This window comes from Cyprinus carpio, chromosome B15 (genome assembly GCF_018340385.1).
Source record: "Cyprinus carpio isolate SPL01 chromosome B15, ASM1834038v1, whole genome shotgun sequence".
Classification (NCBI taxonomy): Eukaryota; Metazoa; Chordata; class Actinopteri; order Cypriniformes; family Cyprinidae; genus Cyprinus; species Cyprinus carpio.
In genome coordinates, this window is record NC_056611.1 from 26741564 (window position 1) to 26755256 (window position 13693).

Here is a 13693-nt window from a genome sequence, read left to right on the forward strand (position 1 = left end):
TAAACAAATACAAAAAAATTTTAATACATGTGTTTTTTTTATTTTGGGTAAAATATTTTAAAGATAAGTGAAAATATAATAGTTTTAAAAAAAAAAATATTATGGATGTAAAATTGTACATAGACTTGATTTTTTCTTCTAATAAAAGAGTGAAATCTTTCCTCCCCTGACATATACAGTCAGTCGTGTAATATTTCCTATTGTGTCTCGCTCAAAATTATGAAAACATGAAACTGAAAATGACCAGGCAGCAAAGAAAAGTGAAGTTCTGGGTTGTGTATTCAAAAACAAACCAACACTGGACTAATTTCATAGTTAAATAGCTTTTAATCCATTAGTTAGAATAAGACACAAACTTTTAAGACATCAACAATGATAGTAATATAATGTGTATCACATGATATTAATTGCTATAACTGTGTTTATGTATTTATTTTTATTCAAGTGTGCATTTAAAGTCAACACGAAACTGCATCCCCAATCCATTTTACTTTCTTAATCAGACACATCCTCAATAAACCAGGATCTTAAACCCATCAGATGGGTTGATTTAATCCATAAGGAAGCTGTGGATAATCAAGTGTCTCTATATTACAGAAAGTTGAAAAATAAGGACTAGTGAGCCACAATAAAAGATGGTTATTCATTCTGATAATGCATAAAGAACAGCATGCACTGATGAATCATTCACACACATGCGTTAAGAAAGTAAACAGGGTCAGTTCTGATTTCATGTTGACTTCGATATCCTAAATATTCACCGTAAGTGTGCATTTCCTTCAAAGTTCAGTGTAGAAGCGTGTTTGACTGCAGCACGATATAAAAACGGGTCAAAAGCCTTTAGTAAAACCAACAGCACAGCCTAAAATCAGGAGGGGAACAGTCAGTGTGGATGAAATGAGCTGGACCCGGTCGCACACACACACACACACACACACACACACACACGCGTTAACCGTCACACACTCAGCGTTACATCCAGCTTCTCTTTCAGAAATTCAAAACAGACGTTTAGTTTTTAACTAGTTGCAACATTAAGATTTCCCTCTTTTGTATTTTCCCTTGTCCCATAGTGACCTCACTTGACCTCACTTGACCTCACTTGACCTCTGACCTCCCGGTCCCTCTCTAGTTTTTCTCCTCTTCATCCTCAGAGCCGCGGAGGAACTGACGGCGAGAGAGTTTCTCGGGGTCGTGTGACGCCATGTTACTGAAGTCACGGAAAATATCCTGAAATGTTTCATCGTCTCCTGAGGAAAAGACACGAGAAGAATTGTGCTCGTTGTTGTTAGAAAGTTTCACTGTAAACAGAACTTCTGATTGTGGTTTATGAGATGTTTCTGCTTAATATGAAGGCTGTACACACGAATGATGTGAAAAGTGCAATAGCAGATACTGTTCTGATAAACATAACTCATTTTCTTATTAATTTATTATTATTATAATTATTATTTTATTCATTTATTTTTACACATTCAAATGTAATTGTGTGTGTATATATATATATATATAATATATATATATATATATATATATATATATATATATATAAATATATATATATATTATATATATATATATATATATATATATATATATATATATATATATATATATATATAAATAAACAACTGATTTTAATTAAAATATTTTGTAATTAAAACAATGTAATTGTTTTCATTTAAAACTTTGTAAATATGATAGTATTGTATAATACAATTATTTTAATTAAAATAATAAAACAGTTTTATATAGTTAATTTATCCAGTTTTAATATGATTATGCTGCTGCCCCATACATATATATGTACTTATTAATTTTTATTCCATAATTACTATAATTTAACTTCATTATACTATATATGTTGGTATGGTGAAGTTGTAATGGTTCTGTATTTGTGTTGTTGTTATTATTATTATTAATATTATTAGATTTTTATTTATTTTTGTATACATTTATGTATGCATATATAAATAAAATATTGATTTTAATTCTTAATTAAAATATTTGTAAATAAAATAATGTGAGTTTTCATCTAGAATGTAATTACAATAATATTTTATATTATCAATTGTTAATATTTATTAATATAAACAGTTTTAATATTAATTTTAATATTTTTAATCATAAAATGAATAAATGTACAATTATTTTAATTAAAATTATTTAATATAATCAATCGAGATTATATTATTTCAGAATTGCAATGCTTTCAGCATATAAATACATATGTAATTATTGTTTTTTCATTCCATTGTTATCTTTTTTTAAATTAATGTTGATGTGAGAAAGTTGTAATGATTCTGTATTTTGTTTTGTTACTTTGGATCGTATAACAAAATTTTATAGAATTCAAAAATAACAATAGCTATGTTGCCATCCAAAGATTCAAATTAAATTTATGTGCAAAACTGGAATATAGCATGAAACATTTGCAGATTATGCACATTTTTTCTAATCGGATAAAGAGTTACTCAAATGTGCATCTTGGAATTTCCATCCAGCGTTTTTTATTCGATATTCCAAAATGCACATAAAAAAAGGTGGATGGAAACATAGCTAAGAACATCTTACCAACAGATCCGAAGAATCCCTCTGAATCCCTCATTTCCTCATTCATTCGAGCCATTCTCAACCTGAAACACACACACACACATTAATGATTTCTAGCACACACACAGCACACACAAACACACTCTGATCACTCACAAAGTGACAATGTCAGCGTGCGCGGTTTCTATGGCGATACTGAGTGGATCGTTTCCCTTTTCATCAGCTGCATACTGATTGGCTCCTCTCTTGAGCAGCAGACACACCTGCCTGAAGCGACCAATCACAGAACAGCATCATATTAAAGATCACAGCCAATGAAAACGGACTCATTTTACTTGCTTAATAGGGATGTAACGATGAACCGCAAGCTGGTTGAAAAGCGATTCAAATATGTGACGATTCAAATTGGTTGAGATGCCAAACAAATTGCGATACAATTGGAGCAGGAGTTTATATGAATGTATCTCTGAGGGCAACTGACTGTCGTTAGAAAAGTTTACCTGGTATTTACTTTTCATTTTGCCTCTGAACGATGCACATCAAAGTAGAGTTCATAAGCGCAGCTCTGCTTTGTTTACAGCGGTAACCAAGGAAACACTGTATCACTGCTGTTCATGAGCACAGCTCTGCTTTGTCTACAGCGGTAACCATGGAAACACTGTATAATTGCTGTTCATAAGGGCAGCTGTGCTTTGTTTACAGCGGTAACCATGGAAACACTGTATAATTGCTGTTCATAAGGGCAGCTCTGGTTTGTTTACAGCGGTAACCATGGAAACACTGTATAATTGCTGTTCATAAGGGCAGCTCTGCTTTGTCTACAGCGGTAACCATGGAAACACTGTATAATTGCTGTTCATAAGGGCAGCTCTGGTTTGTCTACAGCGGTAACCATGGAAACACTGTATAATTGCTGTTCATAAGGGCAGCTGTGCTTTGTTTACAGCAGTAACCATGGAAACACTGTATAATTGCTGTTCATAAGGGCAGCTCTGCTTTGTTTACAGCGGTAACCATGGAAACACTGTATAATTGCTGTTCATAAGGGCAGCTCTGCTTTGTTTACAGCGGTAACCAAGGAAACACTGTATCACTGCTGTTCATAAGCGCAGCTCTGCTTTGTTTACAGCGGTAACCAAGGAAACACTGTATCACTGCTGTTCATAAGCGCCACCTGCTGGCAGAGAGTGATCTGCGTCTCATTCAGAGCTTCTGCTGTATCCTTCAGATATGTTTTATGTATAGTGACACAAAACTAAATTCAGACTATTCTGTTTCTGCATCAGATTTTAGAAATTATACAGTCTAACGTAGATTAAAAACTGCTCATGCTGCATGTACGCTGCATCTTTGTTTGGATGATGACTAAAATACAGTGGTTTCCTCTCATTTTAAATGGGAAGAGCGCAGACAAAGCCTTAGTTTGTTTATATGAAGAGATTTATTTTATTTGTGTAACTTATTTGATTTGGGGTTTGTTTTAAGATTTCAATTTAGTTTTGTCATATTTCAATGTTTAGCAATAGCCTAATAAAAGGACACCTTTTCAATTACTGTATAATGTCTTCAATCTCATTTTGTTAAAAAAAAACAATCGTGAGAAAATGGAATCGTGAGCTGAGTGAATCGTTACATCCCCATTGTTTAATAAATGTTTGTGAGCTGTTCAGTGCACGAAGTCGCTCTGATAATCCAGCTGGTGATGTACCCCGTGTGTCCGCAGGTGGCAGCAGCGTGCAGCGCTCCCTGTCCGTGCTGATCCCTGTGATTCACATTCGCGCCATTCTGCAACAAAAACTCACACGCCGACAGCGAGCCCTGCCAGAGAAAACACACACACACACACACACACACACCCCGTCACTGAAGGCGATAATCACACACATTAAATGTGACCTATTATGCCCCTTTTAACAAGATGTAAAATAAGTCTATGATGTCCCCAGAGTGTGTATGTAAAGTGTAAGCTGAACATACCCCACAGATCATCTTTCACAGCTTGTTAAAATTGACACTTTTAGGGTATGAGACAAAACTTGACATCGCTTTCAAATGCAATGTTTAACTACCGCATTCCTATTCTCGATCATTCTGGAAGCAGGATCAGTGAAAACAAACATAACTTCAGCAACATTAACCTTACAGAGTGCTCTTTCAGAAAGGCAATTTGGAAAATAAACACATGATGTGACATGATGATGAGAACGATGTCAAATTCACCGTCCCTCCCACAGACGCTGCATTAGAGACACCCTCGCATTAGCACACTTTAAACACGCTCGGACTCTCAGCTGTCACTCACCCCGATGGCTGAACCAATCAGAGCCGTCCGTCCCTCCTGCTCAGGGTTACTCCAGTTCACTTCCGCCCCCTCGGCCAGCGCCGTCGCCATGGCAACAAGATCACCGCTTAGCGACGCCTGATACAGCCTCCCACCGGCCCGTAGCTTTACTGTTTCTATAACAACAATTAATTCAAATAATTATTATAATAAAAAATATTTAAAATGAAATGTTATTTAATTTAATGATTAATGTAATTGAACGTAATAATACTAAAACATTATATTTCATAATAACATTATTAACTTATTAATTACATTATTTTAATTAATCTTTCAAATAATTAGCCTGAGGCCGCATCCCGTGACCCTAGTGCAGAAGATAAGAGGTTTGGAGAACGAATGGATGGAATTAAAACAATAATATTATTTAATTACAATTATTTTAAATTAAAATAATCGCATTATTTTAATGATAAGATATTATTTTAATGAATTAAATTAATTTTGTTATATAATTGTATATTAACATTTACATTTAGCAGAAGCTTTCATCCAAAGTGACTGAAGACAATAGATGTTAATTATATAAATGTATTTTTAAATTATATTTTATTTTATTTCTACAATATTTCAATTAACAATTACAATGTTTATTTAATTTAAATTTTTAGTTAATTATAATAGGTTATTTTTATAAGTTTATTTTATAAATTTATTATATTTCTTTTAATTAAATTATTTTAAATAAATGCAAAGATTATTTAAATTAAAATTATATAATTAATTTAAAACAATTATATTATTTAACTATATATATATATATATATAATTTTAAATATTACTTTAATTAACAAAACACTTTTTAATGATACAAAATTAATTAATAATTAAATTCATTTTTAAATTTAAACTATTATTTTAATAATAAAACAATTATTTATCGAAACCATATGAGATGTTTTATATTTAAATATTAATATATTAATTAGAATATTAAAAGACTATTATTTTATTTTATTTGAACAATATTTCAGTTAACAATTACAATGTTTATTTAATTAAAATAATAGAAAATTAAAATAAGTTCATTTTAAAAATTTTAAATATTAATAATTTAAATTATTTTAAACAATTTTAAATAAATGCAGTATTTTAATAGTAAAAGATTATTTAAATTAAAATTATATAATTAATTTAAAACAATTATATTATTTAACTATATATATATATATATATATATATATATATATATATATATATATATATATATATATATATATATATATATTATATATTTTTTTTTTTTTTTTTTAATATTACTTTAACAAAACACTTTTTAATTATACAAAAATAATTGATAATTAAAATTATTTTAAATTAAAACTATTATTTTAATAATAAAACAATTATTTATCGAACGCATATGAGATGTTTTATATTTAAAAGAATATTAAAAAGACTAATATAGATTATTAAAGATAAACAACACAAACACACTCACCAGCATCAGGACCATCAGGATCACGTGTCACAAATCTCTTCTCCACATACTTAAACCGGATCCACTGTTCTTTATCCTGCCTGAGAGAGACAGAGAACATCCTCATCTATACATTCAGAGCGCTTAACATATAACAACACACACGTGAGAAACAGACACTTCCTGTGTCGTACCGTGGACTGTCTGCGCTGGGCTTCTGCAGTCCGTCTGCGGGCTTACGCTCATAAATGCCATTAATGACTTCATTACCCAGAACACACAGCAGCTGTGGGGGCGGAGTTATAGACGTAAATCAACCAATGGCACTAGCTGCTGTAACTAGGTTTTGGAGTGCTGGTTTATATCAGAGATTTTGATAAAAGAGTTCAAAACATGACAAACCTTTAACTGTTCCGGCTCCCAGGAATCAAGAGTGAGCGATCGAACCTTGGACAGATGAACGCCGAGACTCCTGTCGACACAAACCAGCAACATCACATTTAAACAATAAACAAACCCATTCAATATCACAGAGTTCAGGAGTAATGCTACTAATAAAACTACTAATCATCTGTGTTTACTGACTTTCAATAATTAATACACAATGAAAATATTCATTTTATAATTAAATTATATATCGTTACACAATAAAAAGAAAAGTATATGAAACTGGAAAATACACTTCCCAGTACCACTGAGATGACATCATTACAGATTTATTAATACTTTAAATTCGTTTTTATTGTTATATATTTAAATTTTCATCTACAGTTTAAAGTTTTAATATTTGTGTTAGTGTTTATTAGTTGTTGTTTTATTTTTATATGTCCCATTTACATTTTAGTTATTTTACGTTTTAGTAATTAAATTGCCATTTTACTTATTTATATTTTTTAATTTGTGTCTATATAGTTTTTATTCATTTTCATTTTGGTTTTAGTTATTTTAGTGCATCAAGTTAAACTGAATGAAAATTATGAATGTTTTTTATTTTGATTTAGCAACAAAATGAAATAGTTTATATTTTATTTTATTTATTGTTTATTTTAACTATTTTTATGGTTTTGGCTGGACTTTAACATTCAAGGTGCGTCCCAGTTCTCACACTTATGAGCTATTCTATGCCATTTTTAGTATAAATAGTGAAAAAGTGCACTTTAAATGCCTGAATGATGCACTGAAAAATCAACACTTCATGCACTCAGCTGTCAGCTTTAATTACATTCTTAAGAACGAGCATCTAGAATCAGATGCTGATGACCTTCTATAACTCATACACTAGATGCTGGAGTGTGTAGTGCATCATGTAAAGCCAGCAGCTGCTCAGACATCACCTGTGGATCCCCGAGCACTCGATGCACATGGTGATGCCCAGGTTAACGCTGGCCCAGCGAGGCTCCGCCTCCCCGCAGTCACAGCAGCGCTGGTTACCGTTGCCGCGGAGAGCCACGCCCAGAGCGGGGGGGTGAGGGGGCGGGTCCGGAATGGCTGCGGGGGCGGAGTTCTCCTTCACCTAAACACACACAATATGCAAATAACAAACCTTTTGACCAATGAATATCTATTTCATATATATATAATCATATCGATATATATATATATATAAAAAACTCAAGTATATGTTTACAAATGTGTGTGTTGTACCTGAGTGTTTTGTTCTGTTACTTGATCACGGTATGCAATGTTTATACAGCCCTGAACAGCGTTAATCCACGCCACCTTCAGCTCCTCCGAATCCGCCTGTAACACACAACACCTGTGCACACAAACACATGATTACTAACACACACACACACACACACACCTGACAGCCTTTTAATGAGAACCAAACCAGTTTCTATATAAACGGCCATCGTTCAACTAGAAGACTGGACTGCAAAATAACGCTTTCAGCTATGAATCAGTTTAGCACATTTTAACACACATTTGACAGATTTCAGAGCCACACTGATGTGTGTGTGCTTCATCGTCTTACTTCTGCACTGACAGCAGCTCAAAACAGAAACGCCGGTCGATCACATCCAGAGATTTCACAGCACACAGACGCAGATCATCGAACAGAACCACTGGCGGCTCCTGAAACACACACACACACACACACACACAAGAGCACACACGCACACACACACACACACAAGAGCACACACGCACACGCACACACACACACACACACACAAGAGCACACACGCACACACGCACACACACACACAAGAGCACACACGCACACACACACACACACACAAACATGCACACACACATACACACGAGCACACACATATGCATACACACACACACGCACACACACAAGAGCACACACGCACACACAAACACACACACACACACACACACACGAGCACACACGCATAAACACACACACAAACATGCACACACACATGCGCACATACGCGCACACACACACACACACACACACACACACACACACACACACATGCGCACATATGCATACGCATACGCACACACACACACACACACACACATACACATGCGCACATATGCATACGCACACACACACAAACACACACACACACACAAACACACAAATGCACACACACAAACACACACATGCACACACACATACACATGCTCACATACGCATACGCACACACACACACACACACACACACACACACACACACACACACACACACAAGCACACATGCACACACACAAACACGCGCACACAAACACACACATGTGCACAGACACAAACACACACATGTGCACAGACACAAACACACACACACACACACACACACACACAAGAGCACACATGCACACACACAAACACACACACACACACACACACACAAGAGCACACATGCACACACACACACACACACACACACACACACACACACACAAGAGCACACATGCACACACGAGCACACACACGCGTGCACACAAACACGCGCATACACACACACACACACACACAATGTGAAAGAGGAACCAGTAACATGAAGACCCAGTTCTAGACTGATGTGGGTGCGTTACCTTGTGTGATTTAGAGTAGATTAACTGATTATTTTCAGTGTAGAACCAGCACCTGAGAGACAGAAACCACTGATAAAACATGTCTCTTCAGGGTTAGGAGAGTTAACAAACTGAAATCAACTAATCATTTTTGTTACTTGAAATTAAATAAACCATAACTGAAATCAAATATTCAACATTTTTTGACTTATTTCATTTCAGCTAGTTGCCAAGGCAATTTTTCTCATTTTCATATTTAACTCGATGAGCTACGAAAATGAACACTGAAAGAAAAAAGGATCAAAATGATACAAACACAATTATTAAAAACAAAAACAAAATGAAAGACAGATTATTCCAACATTCAAACAAATATACATGAATAAAAGCTCTGCTAGCATCTCTCACCTCTTCCACGTCTTGTTCTTCTTGCGCGAGCGTTTGAACAGGTAGCCCTGAATCGTTCCTCCGTCAGACGGGTTACAGACAATCACCGCTTCTCCAGACGCGTCCTGCCACACACACACACACACACACACACACACACACACACACACAGATCAACTACCAAAACACACCGCGATTAAACACACATCTGAAAAACATCAGCATTTGAAGAGTAAGTTAAAAACACTATTCATTTACTTTTATATTTATTTTAATATTCTGAATTGGATTTTTATATTTTCAGTTTTCACTTTAATTTAACTCTAATTTTAGTTATTTTGTTGTGTTTTTTATATTTACATTTATTTTAACATTTACACTTTTATTTAGTTATTTTAGTGCTTAAAGTTAAACTTGAAAATGTAAAAAAAAAAAATACAACTTAGTAAAATAAGATAAGTTAAAAAAAAAAAAAAAAAAAATATATATATATATATATATATATATATATATATATATATATATAAACTACATTAGTGTATCTCTGATTTTACAGTATATATATATAATATATATATATATATATATATGAACTTATCTTATTTTACTAACTAGGATCTTATTATACTTAACTAGGAAAATAAAAAAAATAAAAACAAAAAAATGTATTACAAATATCTAAACCAATTAAAAATATTCCTAAAAAGATACTTGATAATTACTTGAGAAGCTAATTCAAGACATTAAGTCTTGTATACTGATAAATGTACAAAATTGAGTTTATGCCTAAAACAAGACATTCTTCTTGCCCCACTGAAAGATTTTCATTCTTGTCTTAAGCATAAATGCACTTCAGTGCTTCTCGAGCAAATGCATCTCGATTTAAAACATTCTTAGACATTTGTAGACAGAAATGCAGAGTAATTAAATCATGTGCATGTGAAGTTCTCATTCCAGAGAGCGTTTCACTGAAGTAAGATGATGTTATTAATATTTTAGTCTGTTTTTCTGAGCTCAAAACTACAGATTTAGTTTCATCAGTGTTTTATAGCGAGTGTTATCATCTTACTCTCTGCTGGACGAGCAGGTGTGTGTTCTCCAGGTCTTTCCTCTTGGCAGAGCAGTCCGACGAAAGCTGAGAGAGCTGCACAAAGATATTACTCATATTTAACACCAATATCCATAAACACTGTGTGTGTGTGCATGTAAAGTGTTTATTTTGTGTCCATATGAATATCTGATGTGTGACCTGTGAGGCCATCGTCTTCATCGTCGGCTCTAGATCTCTCAGCAAATCAAATCCCTGATGAAAAAACGTGTTCTGAGCGTGAAAATACGAGAAGACCTGAGGGAGAGAAAGAAGAAGATGATTTCAGTCAGTTTACAAGATGTTACTGTATTTACAAACCCGGTTTTCTGATTAACAGCTCACCGAATTCAGAATATCCAACTTCTGTTGGACCTTGAAGTTATTCAGCTGCAAGAAAAGGAGAAAAACAATTCATTTCTCACTGGTGAACATGTCTCTGGGTGAATTTCTCCCTAATAAAATAATGAAATGAATAAATAAGATAGAAATAGCAAATGAATAAATAAATATATTTTTTTATTTTGCTGTAGGAGAATTTATCTGGGTGAATTTCTCCCTAATAAAATGTTTACAAATTAATTAAATAAAAACTAAATATTTTATTTCTCCCTACAAAACAAATAAAACAGAATTAATTAATTAATTTTATTTTGTTCTGGAGACATTTCTTTGTGTCATTTTCACCTAGACTTCCCAAATAGTTTAAAATAATAAAATACATACATAAAAAAATAAAACATTTAAAAAATTAAAATATATAAATATAAAATATTCCTTCTTTTTTTTTGTTCAGGCGAAATTTCTCCCCAGTAAAATAATAAAATATATAACTAAATAAAATAATTTAAAAATATATTTAAAAAAATAAATAAATTAGGCAAACCCACAAACCTAAATTAACATTTTTACTAAAATAAAAATAAAAATGGAAAATATAAAAATAAAAACTAATTTATTATTATTATAAAACCTTAAACTTGCTTTTTTTCCATCTAAATGCTAAGGCTACATTAACATTTCTCATGTTTTAGTTTAGTTTAAGATGATGTACTAAACTGAAACAAAAAACAAAACTACATAAACATATTTATTAAAAAAAAAAAACTGATAGCAATAGCAAAAACATCCAACTAAAACATGAAATCAAATAAACTGAAATCAGAAAATATAAAAATAAAAAATATTTACTATTTATTTTATTATTATTATAAACCTTACATTTATTTTTCTCATTTACTTGCAAGGCAACATTTCTAATTTTTAGTAAAAGGTGATGTGACAAAATAACTTAAACATAAATAAAAATGAATAAAAACTATATAAGCATGTTTAATAAAATAGAAAAAAAAATAAATGATTTAAAAAAAACACACAGGTAACTAACCAAATTGTAACTAAAATTAAAATGAAAACAGAAAATATAAAAATAAAACTTAATTCAGAATAATAAAATCTATGATAGTCTCTCACTGATACTAAAATAACACTTATGTGGACTTGAAAAAAAGCAGTCTTAAGTCTCTGGGGTATATCTGTAGCAATAGACAACAATACATTGTATGGATCACAATTATTAATTTTTCTTTTATGCCAAAAATCATTAGGATATTAAGTAAAGATCATGTTCCATGAAGATATTTAGTAAATTTCCTACTGTAAATATATCAAAACTTAATTTTTGATTAGTAATATGCATTGCTAAGAACTTCATTTGAACAACTTTTAAAGATGATTTTCTCAATATTTAGATTTTTCTGCACCCTCAGATTCCAGATTTTCAAATAGTTGTATCTCAGACAAATATTGTCCTCCTAACAAACCACACATCAATGGAGAGATTATTTATTCAGCTTTCAGATGATGCATACATCTCAATTCAGAAAAATGAACCCTTCTGAATGGTTCTGTGGTCCAGGGTCACATCTGGTATGAAATGTAGAAAGTGAGTAATGAAGTACCTGCAGGCAGTAGTCCAGGGCGAAGTGTTGGTAACATTTGCGTGTGGCGAGCAGCAGGTGAGTCGCTCGCTCAGCGTCAGCGGGTTTGTGTCGACTGACCTGAGCGTTTTTCACCACGGCGGCTTCGAGGTCTTCTCCGATGCGGACGAACTCACGGCGAGTGTCTCGAATCTGCGGCAGAAACCTGTGACAGAACAAACCGTTCTACTGTTACGCTTCAGTGCAGTGAAAGTGTGTGTGTGTGTGTGTGAGTGAGAGTGTGTGTGAGAGTGTGTGTGTGTGTGTGTGTGTGTGTGTGTGTGTGTGAGTGTGTGTGTGTGTGTGTGTGTGTGTGTGTGTGTGTGTGTGTGTGAGTGTGAGTGTGTGTGTGTGTGTGTGTGTGTGTGTGTGAGTGTGTGAGTGTGAGTGTGAGTGTGTGTGTGTGTGTGTGAGTGTGAGTGTGTGTGTGAGTGTGTGTGTGTGTGTGTGTGTGTGTGTGTGTGTGTGTGTGTGTGTGTGTCTGTGTCTGTGTCTGTGTGTGTGTGTGTGTGAGAGAGTGTGTGTGAGTGTGTGTGTTTGATTGTCTGTGTGTGTGTGTGTGTGTGTGTGTGTGTGTGTGTGTGTGTGTGTGTGTGTCTGTGGGTGTGTGTGTCTGTGTGTGGTGTGAGTGTCTGTGTGTGTGTGTGTGTGTGTTTGTGTGTGTGTATGTGTGTGTTAGTGTGTGTGAGTGTGAGTGTGTGAGTGTGAGTGTGTGAGTGTGAGTGTGTGTGTGTGTGTGAGTGTGTGTGTGTGTGTGTGTGTGTGTGTGTGGTGACGTACTGTGAAAGCAGGTTTGTGAGCTGCTGGGTAATGGCTCTCTGAGTCTGATCAAACAGCATCTGCAAGAAAACAGATAATTTTTAATGCACAAATGTGTCCCTGCAGCACAGAAGCAGTCATCAGTAGCACAGGTTTATTAGTAGCAATAG

General features: G+C 33.6%; 1 protein-coding gene across 1 annotated transcript in view; it reads right to left on the minus strand.

Moving 5' to 3' along the window:
• Window positions 1-307: 307 nt before the first annotated feature.
• The window catches only part of zgc:162872 (BAR_ACAPs and ArfGap_ACAP domain-containing protein), a 22256-nt gene continuing 8870 nt past the window's right edge, over window positions 308-13693 (minus strand). The window contains exons 5-22 of the mRNA XM_042740053.1: window positions 13545-13603; window positions 12747-12930; window positions 11131-11175; window positions 10948-11043; window positions 10768-10842; window positions 9720-9823; window positions 9333-9384; window positions 8293-8393; window positions 7962-8073; window positions 7652-7830; window positions 6720-6789; window positions 6512-6603; window positions 6339-6418; window positions 4856-5010; window positions 4262-4371; window positions 2710-2820; window positions 2575-2636; window positions 308-1250 (exon numbers count right to left, since the gene is read on the minus strand). Coding sequence (XP_042595987.1) covers window positions 1129-1250; window positions 2575-2636; window positions 2710-2820; window positions 4262-4371; window positions 4856-5010; window positions 6339-6418; window positions 6512-6603; window positions 6720-6789; window positions 7652-7830; window positions 7962-8073; window positions 8293-8393; window positions 9333-9384; window positions 9720-9823; window positions 10768-10842; window positions 10948-11043; window positions 11131-11175; window positions 12747-12930; window positions 13545-13603 — 1809 coding nt within the window. The 3' untranslated portion in view covers window positions 308-1128. The remainder of the gene's footprint in view (window positions 1251-2574; window positions 2637-2709; window positions 2821-4261; window positions 4372-4855; window positions 5011-6338; window positions 6419-6511; window positions 6604-6719; window positions 6790-7651; window positions 7831-7961; window positions 8074-8292; window positions 8394-9332; window positions 9385-9719; window positions 9824-10767; window positions 10843-10947; window positions 11044-11130; window positions 11176-12746; window positions 12931-13544; window positions 13604-13693) is intronic.